The following is a 22,907-nucleotide window of genomic DNA, read 5'->3' as shown; positions in this document are numbered from 1 at the left end:
TGCTGGCATAAGCCTCTTAGGAAAAAAGTTATGTATTTTCAAACTAAGGACTGCCAAGTGCTTCACCTCCTTGTTTAATTTGAAAAGTAATTCTATTTCATTCACACAAGAGGACACTTGGCAAACATACTGGTGCCTAGTAATCTCATCATGGCCAAACTTTTTGTTGAATGCAAAGTGGACTGAATATATGCTGACAGTACCGTAGTGTTCACTCTTGTGTTCTGAAAGCATGGAGAGTATTTTAGAGTAGGTTAAGGGATATAGCTATCCAGTGTGTCTGTGTGAAAAAGCTGTTATCTGGATATTGAAAAATAAATAAATTGCCCTTATAATATTTTTATGAACTCACATTCAAGTTTTACCTCTCAGAGAAAATGTTTGATCAGAGCACCCATGTATTAGAAATAAACACAAGCTAAAATTTATTCTGCATAAGCACAGAAGAAAAAGCAAAATACCTTACACTGATTTTTTATTGATTTTTGTGTAAAACACAGTCTATGGAAAAATAGATAAGAGCATTACTAATGATTTATAATAGCCCTGTTCAGAGAGACAGCACAAACAGTCTGACAAACACAACTACAAAGAGAATATTACACATGGGAGACATAGTATGCTCACTGTAAGACATTGCCAACAAGGCATGAGAAACAATATATAATGACAGAGATCATTGTTCAAGTCAGTTAATGTGTCACTTATTTTAAAGGCTGTAATCTCATTAATTCAAGCAGTATCATATGGTGATACAATATCAGTACTGCAACATTATTCATTATCTTGATAGAAAATACTACAGGATGAACAGCCAAGAAATCAAAATCTTCTGTATTAGGAGATGCACTGTCTGCAAGGATCTATGCATATGCATTCATTACTTCTGCATATGTGAAAATATTACACTGAAAAACTCAATCTATCTAATTTTTATGCACCTGATATATCTAAATTTCAGAGGAAAGCTGTTTCCTAACTATATTCACACCTGTGAAATTTATTGCCACTTGGGAACTCACTGCCTTATTTAATTAACTATTTTATTTAATGCTAGTTGGGCAGCTAATACCATACAGACACAAACACTATTTTATAGGCAATTAATGCCAAATAAAAATATTTCTTATGTTGGCACATCATATAATTCACAATGTTGGAACAAAAAATTAAATGTGGCACCAGTTCACAGTAACCATTACCACAAGCTAGAGAACTTGCAAAAGAATTACAAAACAATTAATCTCTAAATAACTCAAAAACTTTAAATAATTCAAGAACATGTGCACTTAATTAACTTGTACATAGCTGCCACTGTTAATAGAATTTAAGACACATGGAACTTGTAATAGAACTCTGGTTTAGACAATGTTAAGAAAGAATATCTTAATATCCATGGAAAACAACCTGTTGCTAAATACATAGAGGTCTCCATTTTATAATATGTGTACAATTCTGTATCACATATTAAGCACTATTTTTTAAACTATACAATAACTAAGAGAAATAAGGATTATTTCATTACTTATTTTCATTACGCAGTTAAGCAATTTATATAAAGCTACACAAAAATAATCTTATAGCAGGCTATTCCTCAAAATATGTATTTATTTTCCTAAGTAACTAAGATGTCTAAATTAATTTAGTTGTTTATATTTAGGCAATCTAAACTAAACAATTAGCCCCCATTATTTTTCCAATGAGAAGTCATACAGTGAGTTCTACAGAAATCAACATGTTTGGTCGCATGAATAAAAGATCCCTTGTGGGACTAAACTTATGCTGGATATAAAGTTTGCTAATGCATGAGTGTCTTTTACCTTCAGGCTTAACAGTATCTTGTTAGAGTGAATTGGTCCTTAAAGAACACTACAAAATATTCAATCACAAGTCAACATGCTATTCCAGTTAGACTTAAATACATGGCATAAAAGGAAACCATATGTCATTTTTGTAGCATAAATAGTTCACAAAATACCTTCATATAGTTGATCTAAAAATATTGTCCATTTATTAATACTTCAATATTTCAACCTTTCAAATAACATATAAAACTAAAACATATTTTTAATTTTCTACACACAGTTGGAAAATAGGAATGACTCATCATTATTCTCTCCAGACATCTTTGGCAGTTTAAAATTAAGCAGTTTCATCATTGTTGAAGAAATGTAATGATGAAGTAACCTTTTGCATAGGAAAGAGGGCCAATACATTTCTGTATATACTGTCAGTGGATGCATTACAGTACAATATCTGTGGACTTTGACAGTAATTTTCAGCTAGTACAATATCATAGTTCTGCAACATCATTATTGCATCAAAAAATTAAAAGCTGTAGGGAACATGAATGTTAATTACATGTTCTACAGAAATGTAAAATGACTGTAAAATAATATAGCAGCATATTTAATTTTCAAATGTAGTCAGATTGTCAACTTTGGTACTTTCTGCCTAAATCTGTTCACCAGTACTAAATTCTACTCTCAGTTATACCAGCCCATTCTAGTGATTTTAATTAGGTTTCATGAGCAGGACTGGCACAGAACGTAGACTGGTATTTATCTCATTAAAATTCTCCAAGATTTGATGTTTTCTAGGATTTTTAAAGTTAATTTTTCTTTAAAGAAATGAAGCACAATGCAATGCTTCAACCTTGTGTGGTTTCACTCTGCAATAATGAAATAGGAAACAGTCCAGGACATTCAATTCTGCAAGCCTTTTAAAAGATATACACCTTTTGGAATGCTGAATAACAGATGTGGTGAAGTTAGAAGTTGTAATTGTATTTGTTCTTCATTTTTATATGAAAATCTCATTTGTACTAGTTCAAGCTCCTGTCTGTCTCCAGCTACAACAGGGTTTTTTCACTTAATATCTAGAACATTTGATAAAAAAGTATCGTAATTGTGTATCACCACCAGTATCACTGAAATAGCTGCATATTGGAGGAGGAACAATAAAATAAATACCCTTAAACAGACTTATTTGGTTTTGAAAAAAAGAAGGAATGCAAACATTTTTTATTTGATGGATTTATTGAACTTTTTTTTCTTCTTTGTTTTTCTGTTAAAAAATAGGAAAGTTTCAAATTTCTGAAGTGTTTGATAACTTTTTGGAGAACGTAGCTATTAAATACAGTAATCCAGAGGCAGCACCTATCTCAAATAAATCCAAAATTATTGATTTTCAAGAGGCTGAGAAGTTATGTTAGGAAAAAAAATCACTGGACACCTGCTTTCTTTTTGGAAGCATCTGCCACTTGTCAGCTACTAGAGACAACTCTCAAAGATCTTAGCCTGATCAATTACAGCTGTTATTATAATTTATTTTTCCAAAAATGGTGAAATAAAATCATCAATTATTTCCCTTCCAATTGACTCCATCACCAAGGCTTAAAAAAGAGGATAAATCTGAGCTTTTCAACTAATTGAAATTGAAAATTTGTAAACTAAAAAAAAAGTATCAAATATCTGTTGACACACATAACATAGTTGTTTTTTTCAAAAGAAACCTCCATTTTCAAGAAGAATCCATTGGCCTCTCATTCAATACAAAATATGTCTAAAGACATATAAAAATGCTTTAATTCTGAAAAAACATTACACAAGTATTTTATTTTTCATCTCTGGATTTGGTCATGCTTAAAATGAAAGGAAATTCAACTGTCTCTCATTTTGTAACAAACCCAGAATACACACAGGATTGACGTGTATGTTTGGGGAATTTGAATACTAGAATAAAAATAAAATTGTTGTAGATATTTTGAATTTGAAATTAATTAAATTATGAACAACTGACATGAATTCTTTAGGCTTAGGCTGGCATAACTGTGGGCAGAGTTTGATTCTAAAATCTTCTTTTGCTGTAAAGCTGTTTGATTCATTAAAAGCAGAGATAATGAGATTTACAGGACCAGTGATGTCTAAGGATCAACTCAAGCTTAATTCTGTATATTTCTGATGCATGATAGGACAAATTCTTAGAAAGTAATAAATAATAAGAGAAGGTTTAGCTAAGAAAATCAGAGATTTTAAACAGTGCAAATATAGATAAGAAAAATACAATTTAATACAAGAATATTAGGCCCGAATGCACAATCTGATTCACTGAAATAGAAGTTTTGCTAATTAAGCAGTAGCAGCCTGAAGGTATGAGTTGAGTTGGGTTGTTAAAGAAAAGTAATTACTACTGATATAGCAGTAGTAATAAGTAATTGTAAATATTATTTAGAATCCAACAGGAAATGTAAATGTCAAAGTTTAGAGATTTTTAAGTATAAGAATAATAATTTGGTTTCTCAAAATTTCAGGCATATCCCAGAGACACTTGTAAAAGTTAGATCTTTATATAAAAATAGAAGATTGGATCTGCACAAAAAGATACTAAGAATTTAAGACACATTCTGGGAAATTCATACATAATAACTGAAACTCCAGTGTAGACACATACAGAATATGAGTATTGTGATGCTTCCAACATACTGGAAGTTTCACAGTGAAAATGGATTTTTATTGTTGCTGAATTCTCAGCTTTCCTTTTTGTTTTAAAATATTTCCTCATATTTCAAAATAATTGAAAAATCAAAAATTAGTTTACACACATATCTTTCTATAAAGATTCACTGTTTTGAATCTTCATTATATGATGTATGGAAATAAAAAAATGCCAAAGGTCTAAAATCCTACATAATACTTTGGAAAAAAAAAAAAAAAAAAAAAAAAAAAAAAAAAAAAAAAAAAGATGGTATTAGTACAATACCCTTTGCTTACAAGATATACAATCACACCATAATTGAAACTGGGTTTGCATATTCAAATCATGGAATGGTGTAAAACCACACACAAATAAATATACTGCACATGTGCAATACACTTGGCCAAGTACAAGGTGCTGCACCTGGGCTGGGATAACCCTCAGTATCCACAGGCTGGGGATGAAGGGATGTGGAGCAGCCCTGCCCAGAAGGACCTGGGCGTGCTGGTGGGTGAGAGGCTGGACATGACCTGGCCATGGGCACTCACAGCCCAGAAAGCCAAAAGTGTCCTGGGCTGCACCAAAAGCAGCGTGGGCAGCAGGGCAGGGAGGTTTTGCCCCTCTGCTCTGCTCTGGGGAGAGAGATCCACCTGGAACACGGCACCCAGCTCTGGGGTCCCAGCACAGGAAGGACATGGACCTGCTGGAGAGAGTCCAGGGCAGGGCCACTGAGATGATCAAAGGGCTGGGGAACCTCTCCTGTGAGGAAAGGTGGAGAGAATTGGATTTGTGCAGCCTGTAAGGGATGGCTTGGGGGTGACCAAATTTCAGCTTTCCAGCACCTGAAGTGAGCCTGCAAGAGAGCTGGAGAGGGCAATGGCATGTAGTCTCAGGACAAGGCAGAATGGCCATAAACTGAATAAGAGTAGGTTTAGATTGGATATTAGGAGGAAATTCTTTACTGTGAGGGTTGTGAAGCCCTGGAGCAGGTTGGCCAGAGAAGCTGTGGATGCCCCATCCCTGGAAGTGCTCAAGGCCAGGTTGGATGGGGCTTTGAGCAACTTGGCCTAGTGAAAGTTGGCAAGGCCCATGACAGGGGCATTGGAACACTGACCTTTAAGGTCCCTTCCAACTCAAACTCAATTCTGTGATTCTGTGATCATTACAAATTAATTTGTTTCAATCTCTGGTTATTTTCTAAATAAATTATTTTATATTCTGAACTCATTAACACAGAAATGTGGTTTTAATAGAAGAAGCACTGCCCAAAAAATGTCATATTGATAAATAGCACTCTGAACAAATATGCTCTAAGTCAAAAAAATATCTGTAAAGCCTGGTTCTAATAAAATACTATTGTGATATAACTGTGCAAAGGAACATTATTTTTTGATTTTATTTCATAATCATCTGCCTTCTGTAATCCAAAACAAACATATATTTGTAGTTATCAGAAGTAGTAATTTTTTAGTTATAAACTTCTCATAGTTTGGTTAAGAGCTTGTACTATATGTCAAGAAAGACTTTACAAAGACTCCTACTTAGCTAAACTCCTAAAAATTCAAGTTTATAACAAAAAACCCAAAGCCAAACAGGCACAACAGTGTTAACAAGTATCATCTACATTACAGTTATCCTTTCTGGAGAGAGATGTGGCACAGACCCACTTACTTCTTCTATAACATGGCTTTTCTCCCATCCTCTTCGAATTCTCCTCAGTTTCCTACTTACACATGGCAAAAGTAACACAATCTTACCTAGAATTACAATAGAAGGCAGAACAAGGGCAAGAACAAAATTTGGTGGTGTATAAAATCTGTAATACTCTTCTTCAAAAGCTCTCTTCCATCCATAAATCAGTACATGGAAAGTACTTATAAGCAGAGCAATGTATCCAAGTGTAGACTGTGAAGAAAGAGAAAACAGGAAACAAAAAGATATAATAGCACTTGGTCCTTCACCTGACAGCTCAAATACATTCTTTGCATTATTTTAAGATTTCTATTAGACATCAAGTTAAAACCTCTTACCTATCCACTACATCAAGTTAGCAATATATGGTTTTAAGTTCACATTCTGAAATTTACAGACTGAACTGAGCACTGGTTTACAGAGTAGCTCTGTTAACATCTACAGGCCTTAGCCAAGCTGAAATGATGTCTGCTCAAATTCTAACTAATGGAAGTCAACTTCAGGATAGTATGCCAATAAGGAACAATTCCAGTGTAGTTACTAGAACAACATCCATTGTGACTGGAAATTAAATTTCCTAACTATGAGGACAGACCACTTCCAAGATTCCTTATTATGGAACAATGCAATTCTGCTGGAAGAGATTTGGGCCTAAACTTGCATATTTTTATCACTCTGAGATGCACAGCTTACTTCTGCCTCACAAAGGCCTACATCCACTTGTCTGATGTTACCATGAACTGTCCCTTACCTTCTCCATCTGTTGTTGCTGACTGGTTAACAGGAATATCTGAACTGCAGAGCTTGGGCATATTAGCACAAAGTGGTGCAGTTTACCATAAAAAGGCAGTGTGGGATAAAAGGTGTGAGGGTTCCAACAGCAGCCTGCAGAGGAAGAATTCTCACCACAAAAATCTAGAGCTTACCACAGAAGGTGGTGATAATAGGGGTCACTCACCAGTTCCGTGAGCCTGCCTTTTTAAGGACCCTGTAGATCTAATGCTTCACAGATTTGACAATCCATCAACCTTAACTTTCCCCAGCCATGATAAAAGAAGACGACTATGCTTTGACTTCTGGTTGTGATCAAATGAAGAAAAACTCTTTCTGGCCAAAACTGATGTAATGACTAACTTGGGCTCAGAAACATTTGTAGAAAATAACTGAAACACAGAATGAGCATTAAGAAAGGCTACCAAGGTATGGTCTAATTCCAACAAACAGATAAACAGAGAAAAAGGCAGCCTAAGGGTCTAAAATAGGTAGTGAAAGAATTAAGTCCTCCTACTTCAAGATTAAGCAGTTTCTAAGGCAAGAAGAATGCCTGAGCTAATACTGTTAGCAAGGATTCACAGGTATAATGGCATAAAAGGAAAATATTCCTGTTAATTTCTTCAGATTGTTGCCTTGTTTGTCAACTTTCAAATATTTATGTATTTTTTTGTCAATGGTTTCAGGACCATTTTTTAAACCTTTAGATATGCTGCATACTTTTTCTTAAAAAAATAATTTGCTCCCAAAATATCCCATAGTAAACAGAACATTTAGACAAACACTTGAGGATATGGATATGGCATATGCAGTATCTGAACGGAACTTCTGGTAAGAAATTTGGACAGCAAACAATCAAACCTGATATTTTAATACGTTATTGCAGATTTTTGTTGGTATGACTGTCCTGAACTCATTGTTATATCACTGCCAGCAGCGAGAAGGGCACAAGTGAATCATATCCCTCATTTCTTCATCAGGATCACTGATGAGAAATATAACAATTCTTGAATAAAGAAACAGAAGGGAAATATTATACAGTCATTTCCAAATATTTTTTATTTTAGTGGTTATTTTAATTCCATTTTCAAGCTATAGTTTTGAGACATCTATATATGTCTTTCTATCTAATGGTCAAAATGAAAACTAAGAAGTACATCAGTATATTTCAAACTAACAACAAAAGAACAAGAAAAACATATGATGATGCACATTTATTAAGTTATTTTTTGTGCCCTGTGAAGAGCTGCCATATACTTCTCTGAAGTGTTGGTAGAACCTGTGCTAGTGTGTACTGCACAATTTCAACCACACATCTAAAAAACTAACAAAGACATTGCTATTGCTTCTGTCAGCTACTAATGCTATGTTCTTCATCTGGGGCCCTAATTACATTATCAGGCTCCAGATAACAATTCCTTTAAGAGCAGAGGGTTTTAAGAGCTTCTGAAAACAGCAAGAAACAATACTGTTTCTTTACTGAACAGTGTTTCTTCACATTGAACAGTGTAATGAGCAGCAATATCAGTTGTAATTCTTGGCAACCCTCTGCTTGGGCTTTAGGATGGCTGCTGGGAAAAGCGGAAGAGTATCTTTGGCTGCTTTGCTTCATTATCTTCCATAATACTGTGTTTTCTGGAACCTGAGTAATAGATTAGCACATTTCCTATGGATTCCCAAATCTTTTAGCTTTTCTCCAGGTCCTCCCTGTTTTGTTTCTTTTCCTTCCTGATCAAAGCTTTTAGCCAATACGGGGAATTCCCAGCCAAGGCTACTGATAAACTGGACAAACTGGTATTGTTTGAGAAAGGAACCAACAAGTTAGAGGAGCGGGAAAGATGAAAGAGAAAAACCCCTAAAACTTTACCAGCAATATGTAGGTATTTAGAGACAAAAATATGCTGTGGGGCAAATCTGCTTCAGAAATTTCTACATTCACAATGATCCAGCAGTTCCAAGCAATTTATATATACAAAAGATATTTTCTAAATTCCACATTTATGCAAGATATTCTTCAGATTCTCTGTGTAACAGGCGATTGTTGGTAGTAACTTCTGACTGGAATCTTACCCATAACCTTGCTAAATACTCAGGCCTCAGTCTTCTTTACTCTGGGGAAAAGGTATCCTATTCTTGTGGGAGAACCAAGGCAGGGCATGCTTTTGTCAAAGTGTATGCATGAGAAATATTTTACTCACACTGTCTCCAAAAAACTTTAGCATTGTGCTAGCAGAGAAAAAGAATATCTACAAAAAAGTCAGCTTCCTACCACTCAAATGGCAGATTTGTGAGGGGGTTTTTTACTAAAAACAATGAAGCTCAGCTTTCAAAACCAGTCTGCTATGTCCATTGCCACTTTAAACAATGGGATTTAGACTTGAAGTCTTAGACTGGAAAAAAAAAGCAGCAGTCATTTATGTTTATATTATACAGTTTTACTTTTCTCACTAGACTGAAGGACCCAGTGCAGCATAGCTTGCAAACAACGTTCACCATCTCCTTGTATTTTATTTGAACACTCAAGGACTGGTTTCAACAAATGTCTTTTTTTTTCTGTGTACAGTGTATTGATTTAAGCTGTTTATTCTGCCTGCTCTGACAAAATATGAATTCTTTTGTATTTCTTGCCCATGTCTTCCTTTGCTCCTTATCCAAATATATGAGAAAAAGAAGAATACTGAAGTGGCATTTAAGAAAACTGATGTGTTAGTATAGCAGCCCCAGCTTTCTTCCTTGCTGCTTTTCTTGGTAAACCTAGCTCTGGGTTACGTTGACTGCAAAGTTTCACACTAAGTTTCAGTCATCTAGGATCTCCTACTGAGAAAATTCTTCATCACTGTCTCATTCTGTGTTTTCTCTGTTTGGATGTTATGAGTGTTTCTCTCCAAATCACGACAAAATAATCAGACCTTTGTTTTGTGCAGTGGTCAGCTCTGTAGTGTAGCAGTTCCTGTTTTCTGCTGGTCTCTATGCTCCTTCTAGGACTGACACAGTAATTTCCTTTTCCACTATTAAACATTCTCATATCTCACTTTGCGCATTGCATACTATGAGCAAAGGAGCGGAGCCTGCATTGCTTGTCCTCTCAAAGCCCTTTTCCCTTGATGAAGCAGGCTGGAATTTTTGGGGCTGCTGACACCTGTGTTTCCTAGCTAGGTAAAATGGAGGCATCTCCAGAATAATTTGGGAGATCAAAGGCAGCAATGACTTCTGTGCAAAAGTATTAACTACTGGCGTTTCTTTAGAGTATTAGGAAAACTGTGTTCAAAGACTGTTTAAACTGCTGTAGGTTGGGGAAATGCTGCTTAGGGCTTCTTCTACTGGAACAAGGCTAGGCTATACTGTACATTTTAATAAACTCAGATTTTCTAGTAGGACTCAAGACTGAGTATGTTCTAGTGGTAAACCTATTTAGAAGAGGCCAGACCCTTATTTTGATGAAATTGCATTTATTAAGATGAGCAAGCAAGAATATGCTGCTCTCAGTGGAAAGTGCTGAGCTGGGACACTGTCTGAGTGGCTGACTGACTGATTCTTCATCTGCCAGATGTGAAACAAGTTCAGCAGCTGTTGTGGCAAATCATCTGAGATTCAGCACTAATGCTAGAGACATACTGCTTTTCCCAGCTGAAAAGAAAAGCAGCAATGGGATGATAAGATATAGTTCCATTGTTTGTCCCCCTGACTCAGAGAAGAAATTGAGAAATTTAAATTAAATTAATTTAATTAAATTTAATTTAATTTGAATTTTCCCTCATTGCATTGCACTTCAGTAGAAGAAAAAGATAAAAGAGCATAAATATTATGTTTTATCTGTTCTCCTTCCATACTGGGGACAGTGAAACACAGAAATACAGACTCCTTTTACTGTAGTAAGAAATCACTCAAAGTCTGTTTTCTGATTGAAGAAAGCAAGAAGACTTTTCTTGACAAGTAAATAAATGAAGAATAACTTTTATCCCGAGAATTAATGACAAAGTAAATACTCAATAACTTTAAGGAAAATTTTAGTAGCTCAATACTTTTGTGATTAAGAATTGCAAATGGTCATAGTTCATTACCAATACCAGTTATCTTCTGCACATAATGCAGTATGAACTGTAACATACATCTGGAGCAAACAACTTATTCCCAAAAAAATTCCTCAAAATACTGACAGATAAATTTGGAACTATTTTGACTTAATTTATAGCAGAAATAACTACAGTAAATATGTAGTTGTAGATACATCATTGTGATTATTGTGTGTGTTTTGACTCAGTCACACAAACCTGAAAATTGTTAATATGAGTAAGGAAAAATAAGACAAAAATGCTGTGTGTGTGGCTGGAAGTTATTACAAGATAAAGGCATCATGTCAGTCACAAGTGAATGCATATTTTCCCCTTTTCCACTAATGTTTTATATCACCCAACAGCAGTACTATTGTCCTCACACAGAGAATTCCAGATGGCAGAGATGTTTTAACAATAGACTTGAGTATTTAGTCTATCTGAAGGCTCTAGGCCATGACCATGAATAAACAGTTCTGTCAGGATTACTCCATGTTGAAAAACTTGCCAGAAAACTTTTTGTAGGTCTAAAAAACTTTTTGTACGTCTGCACTTTTCCAGTAATAGAAATCATAAGGGAAGGGAAGACATTACAGACAGACCTCAAACAACTACAGCCACTGAAGTGTTCCCCACCATTCTCTTTAAAATGTCTGTAAATTATGAAGTGCAACCCAAGCCCTGAACTTCAAAGTCAGTGCTCACATTCTGAAGTGAACAGGACTCAGAATTAGGCAATATTATTAGGCTAAGCTGAAAAAAATGTTAATCAGAAAAGACTGAGCTAAGACTACAGTACTAAAGCCAAGGTCAGAAAACAAAACATAACAAACCCCAAAACTGTGCACTCTTAGGAATTTTCACCTGACTGAATCCTAGTAAAATTTCTTATACCTGACTGCTACCTAAAACTACTGCAATTATGTATAGGAGCAAGCACTGAGCTGTTCATTAAAGCCCATATTTCTTAGTATTTTATGCTGGTTAGATTTGCATGTTTGAGGTATTTACCTGAGGAAGGAAGGCAACAAATGGTGTGCCATGGCCCTGAAAAGCCTCTGATTTTATTAAGCAAAGCTTCATATTTTACTAGTGGGTATGTTCAGCTAATGGGAATAATTCAGTTGGAGAGCTGTGTCAAGTCCCTCAGTGGATGGGAAATAAAACTTAATCAACGGCACCATGGCTGTCAGAGAGCTGTGCAACAAAAATCCTGCAGGGTAAATTAAGTCTTCAAGTTTAATAGCTGTGTACATCTACCTATGCAAGTATCTCATCAGTATCACTGCATTTAGCAGGTTTGTCCAAATTTATCTAGTTTGAATTTAGCAAGAAATTCTAAGAACGGAAATGGAAAAGATTAGTGATCATTTGGTGTTAGCTATGTTGGTTATTTAAGATCAAGTGTAAAATGAAAAGTCCCATTCTAACACTCATGAAATGCTTAATGTGCCTTCATGGTAACATATTTGCTAAGTAATTGTTGTTTTTATTGAATTACCAGAGACAGAAGAAAAAAAGGCTCTTGTCACATAGCAATGAGCTTTTGTTTATGATGTTGATCATGATCGTGATCAAGGAATTCTTGTTAACACCAAAACCCCCTTATTAAAAAAGTAACACACCTGAATAAAACTGAACTCCCTCCAGTTTAAGGCATTGTTTACTGAAGGGATGGAAGTTACTGCCAGCAAAGAAAGCAATCCAAGACTCATTATTCCAAAGGAGATATACATTTCAATTCGCCACACTTCTTCCTCATTCCAAGAATTTTCAACATTTGCATGAACCTGATGAAAGAGCAGAAAGGAAGAACTTTATTCTGAAGAATATTCAAAAAACCAACAGAAGTTATTTTGCTGACTTAGAGTTCACAGTCACAAGACAACTATAAAATGGAGTCAAATATTTCAGAGGTTTCCTCACGCTGTGGAGAAAAACAACTATTTCCTTACTGCTGGTATTGGCTTTTGCTAGGTTAAAAACATGTTAAACATGGAAATGCTAAAAGAAAATGTAACATTTACACCATTTACAACAACACTGTTATAAAATCAGGTAATTCTGCACATTCTTATTCACTGTAGAAAAGGAGCTGTGTTCTTCAAACTCCACAAACTTAAATTCTGCAACATAAGTTGGATAAACTTGCAATTTATTTTTAGTTTGTTACATTTAGAAAAAGTGTAGAATCATTTCCTTCAGCTTTTCTATGCTCAGTCCAAGCTTGTTTCTCTCACTATTGACATCAGATTTTTCCAAGATGGTTCTTACTGGAGAGCTTCACCAGAAAAAAAGAAACAATTCAGGCCCTTAACAACTAAGAAACTGAGATATTCAATTATTTTTTCCACTTCCAGTTTAACTATTGCAATATGGCACGTTTTGAAAAAGGTGCACCAGAAATATTTGCAAATGAGTTTTACAGTATCATTAAAACTAAAATAATTTCTCAGTAAAAGTACCAGTGAAATCTTTAGTATTACTAATTTTAAGTGTGAATTATGGATTCTTGTTGCTATTATAGTTTTGCCCTTCCTATCTTTCTCTTAGGTTCAGTTTTTGATCCTAGCTCTTTCAGAGCTTTGTGACACTTCCTATTAATTTGTTACATTTGATTTTATTTCCTTATTTGGTTTTCTTTTCTGTTCTGTCACATCTCTCTTTCCTACAGATTTTATGTGGTGAACGGCAATGCTGTTTTTCTGGCAATGCTGCTTTTCTCCCACTTTAAAGGTTACAATAAAAGCTGTCTCACTGACAGTAGCATGAGACCCTCTTCTAGAGGATGACAGATTTGTGGGAGAATGTTTCAGGGTTATGCAAGATCCTGTTCCTGGAAACTATGAGTCAATTTCTATTGCCTGCAATAGGTGATGTCCACAGAATTTTAAAAGAATAAAATAAAGAGTAAGTATTTTTAGCATTGGTCCAAAATGTTACAAAATAGCAGCATCGTTTTTTTTTTTCTTTTTGGAACACTGAAATATGTGTAAGCATGTGTAAGCATGATTATAGCATCTGCCTTTCAGATGCTATAATCATACTTTTAATATCTGTAAATGCACTTATGATATACATACCTCCCCCATGTGTTAAGTATACATAGGGAGGAACATACCTCAGAATTTTCCTGCTATTGCTCTTATCCTGTCTATCCTACATTCTTCTTGTGTATATTGCTATCAGAAATTTCAGTAGGATGTGTCCTTGATTCCCCTATCACACAAACTTGACTGCTGATTGACCCACAAGGTGAGCAAAATGCAGAGATATTCATTTTAGTCTCCTTATTTGGCACCACCTATGCGTAAGATAACCCACAATGTTTTGTGCCAATAGCAGTAGGGCAAATTAAGAAAAACCCAATTATTATATTCAGGAGCCATGTGCACTCAGCCAAGGCGTTTTTGGCTTACAGAACAGTCGCTGTACGACACGAAAGAAAGACTCTAAATATTTCAGAAGGCAAAGAGTATAGAAAAAGAAGGCTTTATTTTCTAAATCTTATTATGTTTTATAAGGTCTTCAGATACAGACTTAACACGATTGGTGAATAGGAACGACACTTCTTTAATCTCATTGGTTAACTAGAGAAACAGCAAAACACCACCTAGAGAAAGATTGTTTTGAGAAAGGATAGCTGTTTTCCAAGATTGTTTTGAGAAGAAACTTTCTTGAGAAATTTTTCCTTGGGAAAAAGTTAGCAGCTGCTAGCAGGCTAAAGTCTCTCAGACCTAGAAATATCAGGCCCACACAGAACTAAAGACTGTCTTACCTGTTGATATGCCATGTTAAGGAACAAGTAGCGCTCCGATCTCCTCATGGGCAAGCAGAGGCTGTATACCACATGCACTGCAGCAAAGAAAAAACTGAGCAGTCCAAGCTGCTTTCGGCACTGGAGCCAGTTGTCCAGCCAAGGAGGAAATCGCCGGTACTTAGTGCCGTAGTAAAGCTGATAAGCAGCTGCAATAAGTCCTGATAAATACACTAGAGAAAGCAAAGTGATAGCAACAATTGGCAGAGTCTTGTTCACGATCTCAATGGGAATCTTGTAAAAGTCACTCTGTTGATTTCTCATGTAGGGATGGATGACATCTCTGACAAAGGAATAGATGAAGAAAAATGTTGCCAGGCTAATGGCAATCACTACAGGCCCCTTCCACAGGGTGAACAGTCGCAGAGGCAGGTTTTCAATCTCCCTTGAAGATGACAATGCCCCCAAATCAATAGGAATGAAACTGAGCTGACGGGCAAGCTCAATAACTTGATGGCGAGCCTGAACATTGTTACTGCATATATAGACCTGTTGGGAAAGTCAAGGGATTTATCCACAGTCAGAGAAGGAGACTCAAAGGTAAACAAAAAACTAGCAAAACCCACCAAAAACTTAAGGGCTTCCAAATCATAACTACAACACAACATTAAAACTGTATACTTTATCCCAGCTTATATCACCAATATGACAATAAAATCACATTAAAATCTAGCCAAAGTGCAAATATGCACATTGATTTATCAACAGAGTAATCAAAACAAAATCGGCTTTCTCTTGGATTTAATAATGGGGGATGTCTTGGTAACCTGTACACTGAAACCTGTCATACTGAAATGTCTACAGGACTGGATTAACTTGAAGCAACAGCTGAAAGCATTTCAGAAAATCCCAAATCTCTCAAAAAATACAGGAATCTTGAACGATGACCCTTAAACAACTATAGCATACAGAACGGGAAGCAGTGAACTGTGTAATCTCTTCATGGGTAACAATTTCAGCCTTATTTCACAACCCAGATTTCCACAGATTTCAGATCTGAGCATTTAACAGAAAAGACAAAAACTAGCAGCCAAATAAGACCTTTTTCTAAAGGCCAGTTTATTACACAGCGAAAGAAGTGTACTCCTATAAAGCTCTTCAAGGTTCTGTTAAAATTTACAATGGCTATAGGTTGCCCAATGCTATTTGCTGATCATCTGCATTGAAGCAAATATGATCTGTTTTGACTGAAGTGAATTATTTTTCTGAAAGGGATAAAAAAAGTATGGTGAAGTTATTTTTTAAATTATGCTAATTCCATATCAATTCCATTCCATTTAGATCTACCTGAAGTGCCATAAAACTCAATTTAGTCTCTGGCAGTTACGTTACATTAGTTATTTCTTATGTATATCTCAGATTTCATAAAGCTGTGAAGTACTGGATGCTCACACAGGTTTAAATCTTTTACATCACTTCAGCAAAACATGAAAAACATAAAGGTGCATTTTCCATACGCAGGATGGATTTACAAAACATACTGGGAAGGAATTTGAACATGATGTGCCCAAGCAGTGCTGGATTAAATGACTGATCACTTAGAAACACATGTGCCTGCTTCTGTTCCCTCACATTTATGATTTTGGAGCACTCTACAAGCTAGATAATTTCTTTCAATCACTTTGCTGCTACATTGAATGCAAGCATTTCTAGAACAGCTGATTTTCAAGCTCTGCGATTGGGACCTGAGATTTCTGTGCATTTCTTTCAATAGTTCACCCCAATGCTGCCACTAAAATGCACTGGGAAAGACTGTCTCCACCCTTGTATAAAGCATATGGAAACACATGAAGGAATTTCCTATGGAAAATATTAATACCCAGCTCTTCTCCTCTGTCTGTAGTCACCAAAAGGTAAGTTGTTTACTCTAAGCTGCTATCCACATTTCCTCTGCAATCTTTAAAGACAAACAGGCAACACAAGGGAAAAACTGGACCACTGAGTTTGTCTTACAGTGGGATGAACTAAACTCTGAAGGTTTTATTGGCTACTAAAATGTAAGCTAAACATCCAACATTTTAGGCATGTTAAGTCAGGGAATGTAAATTTCATAAGTTCTGGCTGTTATATTTCCTGTAATTTCCATTTTACAAATAAGTTAAATTAATACAAATAAAAACATTTACCTGTCTGCTGGCATCCTTTGGTCCTAACTGCAGTGACCAAGCTGAAATGACATTGAATCCTTTGACAACTAGGGAATCAGGAAAAAGTGATGCCAAATACTCTGCATTGGAGTCTGGATATTGGTCTACTCTTGTATTATTACTGACATCAATCAGAATTTTACCAGCAAGTAAATGTTTGAGATCCCACAAAGAGATGTAATGTTCTCTGCGTATGGCTACAAAAATGATGTTTGTTTTAGCTACTGCATCTTCATGGTGAGTGACATCAACCACATGGGGAAAGAAGTCAGCAGCGTGTTTAGGGTTTCTGCTCCCTACAACCACGTGGTACCCACATCTGATAAGTCTGATTGTCAACGACTTAGCGAAGTCTCCACTTCCAATGATGCCTATTGTGACCTTACTGACATCCTTGATGCCATTGGCAACATTTGGTAGAAAAGTTTCATTGAGGTTCTTGGGACTCCCCATCATAGAGATTGATTCCATACTTTCAAGACACCAAACCTACAATGATTTCTCTAGGAAAAAAAAAAAAAAAAAAAAAAAAAGAGAGAGAGAGAGAAGGAAAAAAGAAAAAAACAACAGAAGGAAAAATCAGCATCATACAATTTTATGAGACCTCAAAATCCATTAACACTCTGGAAGCAAAATCTTTGGTTCTAAGTCTCTTATTATATTTTCAAGTATGTGCTAATCAATTTTGTCTTGCAATATGTCACCAATAGAAGGAGAAACAAGAAACATAAAATACTTTAAGCGTTTCAATAATACAGTTACTTAAGTAAACAACTGTTTTTCATCTTCTCCTATTTCTTACCTTCTACTGCCCTGGAACACTGGACCACAAGATAACTTTGTACTCCTGAAACTATTGGTTAATAGAATAATGGTCAATTGACTAATGGTCAATAGAATAATGAGTAGAAACATGTAAAGAAAATTGGAAAATAGTAGAATGTAGAGAGCACTGGCCTGTGATCAGCATGAGATCAGTGAGTACAAGGAAGCTGAATTCCATTAAAAGTTTATGCAGGTTATTATTGGGATATCCTCTCCTGGCCAATGAAGGAGGAGATGCAAAGTCTCAAAGCTGCAAATGTCATTGCACCATGACAAACATCCATCTGATATACTCACCTGTCAGCCTGGAAAATGGGCTGCCCATGTGGATCTAATGGCAAAATCAACACAGAAATTTATCAAGACCTAATCATAAGATCACTAATGACATTTCTAGGTCAGACTGCTTGGTCTGGCCATGGATGTATATAAGGATTAACTGTGGATGCAAGGGTAAAGGATTCAAGGCCATGAGTCACAAATATGCTTAACACAATTTTCTATCCAGGCAAGTAAGATAAATACTGGAGACAAACACATGGGACAGCCTTCCATAAAAAGCTAATGGCAGGAAGAGACAGATTTCACACAATAATAAAAGGGAAGATAATTTTAGGACTCAAATTCAGTGTAGTAAAGGATGATTTGAAGAAAAACAGATGCTAAGGCTTGCAGAAAAATAAAATAAATACTGCTATATCCTTGGTCACAGAACTGCAATAAAGCTCTAACAAAGACATTAAACACCAACAAAACAACCCTCAGGAGGGAAGTCTTCACACAAAACCACAGTTATGACCTAGGTGGCTCTGCATCGTTGAGGGGGGCTGACCCTGGCTGAAGGCCAGGTGTCCAAAATGGTGCTGCTCTATCACTCCTCTCCTCACCTGGGCTGAGGAAAGAAAATACTATGAAAAGCTCATGAACTGACATAAGGGCAGGGAGAAATCACTCACCAACTACCACCACAGGTAAACCATACTCTACTCAGGGAATTTAACTGACTTTATTATCAATCAAAATCAGCAGGATAATGAGAAGTTAAACAAATCCTAAAGAAACACTTTCCACTCACCCTAATAAGCTTCTTCCTGGTCTTAACTTTATTCCCAATTCTCTGTCTCCTCCCCCTCTGCAGCACAGAGAGACGGGAATGGACATCAGAGTCAGTTCATCACATGCTGTTTCTGCTGCTGCTTCCTCCTCAGGGAGAGAAATCTTTCTCCTGCACCAGCATGAGGTTCTTTCCACAGGAGAGTCCTCTACATACTTCTCCAGTGTGAGCTCTTCCCACAGGCTACAGCTCTTCACAAACTCCTCCAGTGAGGAGCCCTTCCAGAGTGCAATCCTTCAGGAAGAGGCTGCTGCAGTGTGGGTCCCCATGGGGTCACAAGCCCTACCAGGAAACCTGCTCCAATGTGGGCTTCCCATGGGGTCACAGTCCCCTCTCAGGCATCCACCTACATTTGTGTGGGGCTTCTCCATGGGCTGCAGGTGGATCTCTGCTCTACCATGAACCTCATGGGCTGCAGGGGGACAGCTGCCTCACCATGGCCTGCACCACAGGCTGCAGGAGAATGTAAAATTCAGGGCTTAGGGCACCTCCTCCTCCTTCTTCAGTGGCCTTGGTGTCTACACAAGTTGTTTCTCTCACATATTCTCATCCTCTCTTCTGCAGCAGCAATTACTTTTTTTCTCCTTCCTATCCATGTTAACTGAGAGGTGCTGCCACCACAGCTGATGGGCTGGGCCCTGGCCAGCCATGGTCCCTCCCAGACCCAGCTGACACTGAGCCCATTAGACACAGGGTAAGGTTCCTGCAGCTTCTCACAGAAACGACCCCCACAGCACTCCTCCCCACTCTGCTACCAAAGTCATGCCAGGCAAAGCCAATATAATTGTAGAACGGAATAAATTCTGAAAATTAAAGCAGCAATGAGGAGAGCTCATAAGAAGTCTCGGGTTGGTTTTCTGTCCTGGACTCCAACAAGAAGGAGCAAAAAGAAACCACAAGGTTGCTGTCTTGGGAGCAATCAACAACCTACCACACAGAACCTTTTCCTGAACCACCATCCAAAAGCTGATATGATGGTAATTAATCAGCAGTAGGAGACATTAGCCAGTCATTGGCTAGTAATAGAGCATGTGTGGTGAACAACCTTCCACAATTAAAAGCAGCTTTGTGTTTCAGAAATTAGAGGAAGCTACTAGAAGAATGGGCACTTTTCATTTCAGCTTTGACTAGAAGGTACAAACTCACTGAAACTGGACTCAGAAGTTAAAGACAGAAAGCAATATGTGAAAGTTAGTATTCAAAGAAAAGATTCTAACAGTGAATCTTTCTGGCAGAGCACAAAGATTTTTATGCATGCTCTCAAAAAACCATTGACTTTTTCCTGACCACGTGACCTGAAACGTATTTAACACATGACCAAACTACCAGTATTTCCCGTATGAGGATGGGTTTGCACCAAGGAACATGATGAGAATATATAAGAAGATAAAAGATGTAATTGGATATGACAGAACATGTAAGCTTTCACTATGTGACTACAGCAGCCCATTTTAGTTCATATCATGTAACCAGAACGTGCTGCAAAACTCTGAGATTGAAAGGGAGCCACCATAAGGAAATGGGCCACCAGTACCATTTAATCATACTGCAGTCTACTTTCAGTTTTAGTCCAAAGGATCCTGGGGAGAGTGGGCACACAGGACTCGGATGTGATGAATTGCTCTGGTGAGCTGAATTTGGCCTGCTGGCCAAAGTTTCTCACTGCCTGTTCTAAGGAAAATACAGTGTGAGTAACAGAATCAAACTAACAGACTTCACAAAAAACCCTCAAGGGAACAGGCTGACATGACTTTTAGACAAATAATCTAAGAGATGTACAGGAGCAGAGAGCTTGCATTTACTGAAAGGACTACATTAAATGCATAACTGCAATTCAGAGGCAAGAATGTGTAAGACTGTTTCAACTGCAACAGGAGAGCTTTCCTGACCTGAAAAATCACACAACTAAAAAACCCAGAAAACTTTGTGTGCATGGCTAAGGAGCACTATAAAAAGACAAAGAGACAGTGCCATCATGTAGGGATAAAATAAGAACAAGGATGGTACAGAAGTGAGTTTGTCACTAGTGAAGAAAATAAATGGCAACAAGTAAAAGTTCCATAAATACAATAAAAAGCCAAAAGACAGAAGACAATGTTTAAAGCTTCAGAGGAAAAGGAACAAGTCATAACTCTTACAAAGTAGGATGAATTATTAAATGTCTTCTTTATTTCAGCCCTGAGCAGAAAAGTTAACTATGAGTAGGTATTTAAAGAAATTCCTTCTGTGGGGAGACAGTGAGGTCAAAGTACAAAAGGTAAGTTAAGAGTAAAGGATAAAGTTAAAGATAAGATAAAAATTTTCAAGCCAGCAGACACTTAAGAAATCAGCCCTTGATGCTTAAAATGCTGACCAAAGTGACATCTTCAGAGCTAAAGAGATGACAAGACAGGCAGACTAGCACATATTGCTAAAAGAAGGGAGGACAACTAAGGAAAACAAGGACTTAGCCTAACTTCAGCACCTGGACAGATTTTTCATCAAGTTATTGTGCAATCAATTAGTAAATAAATGGGAAGCAGATATAAGAAGCAGGTGAGGTGAGTTGTTCAGGAACAGATTTCAAAAAAAAAATCTGTTCTTTTACGAATTAACTGATTTCAGGGTTATAAAAATTAATAAAATAAGCACAGATTTGACATATGGTCTTAAGAGACTAAAAGAACATCACAGAGCTATGTCAGCCAGACGGTAACACACGTGAAAAACCGCTCCTGGACAAATAACTGCGGGAGGGGAGAAGCGAACCCGGGCACGCCGGGGCAGTGTCTGTGCGGGCCCCCCGGGCGGGCACTAACGGGGCGCGGGCCGGTTCCCCCGGGCGGGCACTAACGGGGCGCGGGCCGGTGCCCCCGGGCGGGCTGGGGGATCCAGCCCGGAGCAGCTCGGCGGGGCCCGGGGCCGGGCCGGCATCTCCAGCTGCAGCGACAACACCGCCCGTGACAGGAGCGGCGGCCCCACCGCCCGCCGGGCCCGCCCGCCGCGGGGAGGGGGCTCCCCGGCCCCGCCAGGTACCGCAGCGCCCCCGCGGCTGCCCGAGGCCGGGCCGCACCGCTCCGCCGGCACCGCCAGAGCCTGCCCGGAGACGGGGGAGCCGCCGCGACAGGCAGCAGGGAGAGCCCCGCCAGCGGCGGCTGCGCCGAGGAGCGCCCGGCGGAGATGGAGCCCGTCCCGCCCCGGCGCCGCTCACCTCCGCCCGCCCGCCGGGAGCACCGCGCCGCCGCCGCTCCTCCTCGCTCTCGGGCCCGCAGTGCCGGGCGGGCGGAGAGGCGGCGCCTCGCCCGCCGCTGCTGCGACCCGCCCCCTGCGGCCGCTCCGCCGCCGCCACCGCGCCCGGGCCGCTCCGTGCGGGCCTCGGGGGGACGGGGTGGGCATGAGCCGACACGTGTGGCCCTGCGGCCGGGAGGGCCAGAGGTATCCTGGGGTGCATCGGGAAGAGTGTGGCCAGCAGGTGATCTTCCCCCTCTCTCCGGCCCTGGTGAGGCACATCTGGAGTGCTGAGTCCATTCTGGGCTCATCAGCGCAAGAAAAACTACTGGAGAGATTCCGAGGGACACCACAAAGATAATGAGGGATCTGGAGAGTCTCTGTTATGAGGAGAGACTCGGGAGCTAGGCCCATTTAGTCTGGAGAAGAGAAGACTGACAGGGAGTCTCATCAGTGCACAGAAATATCTCAAAGAAAGATGTGAAGAGGCTGGTGCCAGGTTCTTTCCAGTGGTGGCCAGCAACAGGACAAGGAGCAATTGCCATGAACCACAACTCAAAAATTTCCACCTCAACATGAGGAAAAACTGCTTCACATAGAGGGTGGCAGAGCTCTGGAACTGAGCGCCCCGGGAGATTGTGGGCTCTGCCTCTGGAGACGTTCAAAACCCACCCAGGAGCTCTCCTGTGTAACCTGCTCCAGGTTACCCTGCCTTGACAGGCGTTGGTTAGAGGATCTCCAGAGGTCCCTTCTGACCTTAACAATTCTGTGTGATCTGTGGCAGCACAGGGGGTTGGTGCAGGGAA

At 38.5% G+C, this 22,907-nt stretch overlaps 1 protein-coding gene across 2 annotated transcripts; it reads right to left on the bottom strand.

Moving 5' to 3' along the window:
* Nucleotides 1-467: 467 nt before the first annotated feature.
* STEAP2 (STEAP2 metalloreductase) lies at nucleotides 468-22,137 on the bottom strand. Of its 2 annotated transcripts, XM_083863529.1 has the most exons (5): nucleotides 22,085-22,137; nucleotides 16,935-17,456; nucleotides 14,770-15,297; nucleotides 12,617-12,781; nucleotides 468-6,381 (listed from the first exon to the last, which is right to left on the bottom strand). In XM_083863529.1, the coding sequence occupies exons 2-5, from the start codon at nucleotides 17,424-17,426 to the stop codon at nucleotides 6,097-6,099; spliced, it is 1,470 nt and encodes a 489-aa protein (XP_083719655.1). In that variant the 5' UTR covers nucleotides 17,427-17,456; nucleotides 22,085-22,137; the 3' UTR covers nucleotides 468-6,096. The 2 variants fall into 2 exon arrangements, with proteins under 2 accessions (XP_083719655.1, XP_083719654.1); XM_083863528.1 differs by lacking the exon at nucleotides 22,085-22,137 and having other exon boundaries at nucleotides 16,935-17,740.
* Nucleotides 22,138-22,907: the final 770 nt, after the last annotated feature.

Source organism: Zosterops lateralis (assembly GCF_965231275.1).
Source record: "Zosterops lateralis genome assembly, chromosome: 1".
Classification (NCBI taxonomy): Eukaryota; Metazoa; Chordata; class Aves; order Passeriformes; family Zosteropidae; genus Zosterops; species Zosterops lateralis.
This window is presented reverse-complemented; position numbering and strand designations above follow the sequence as displayed.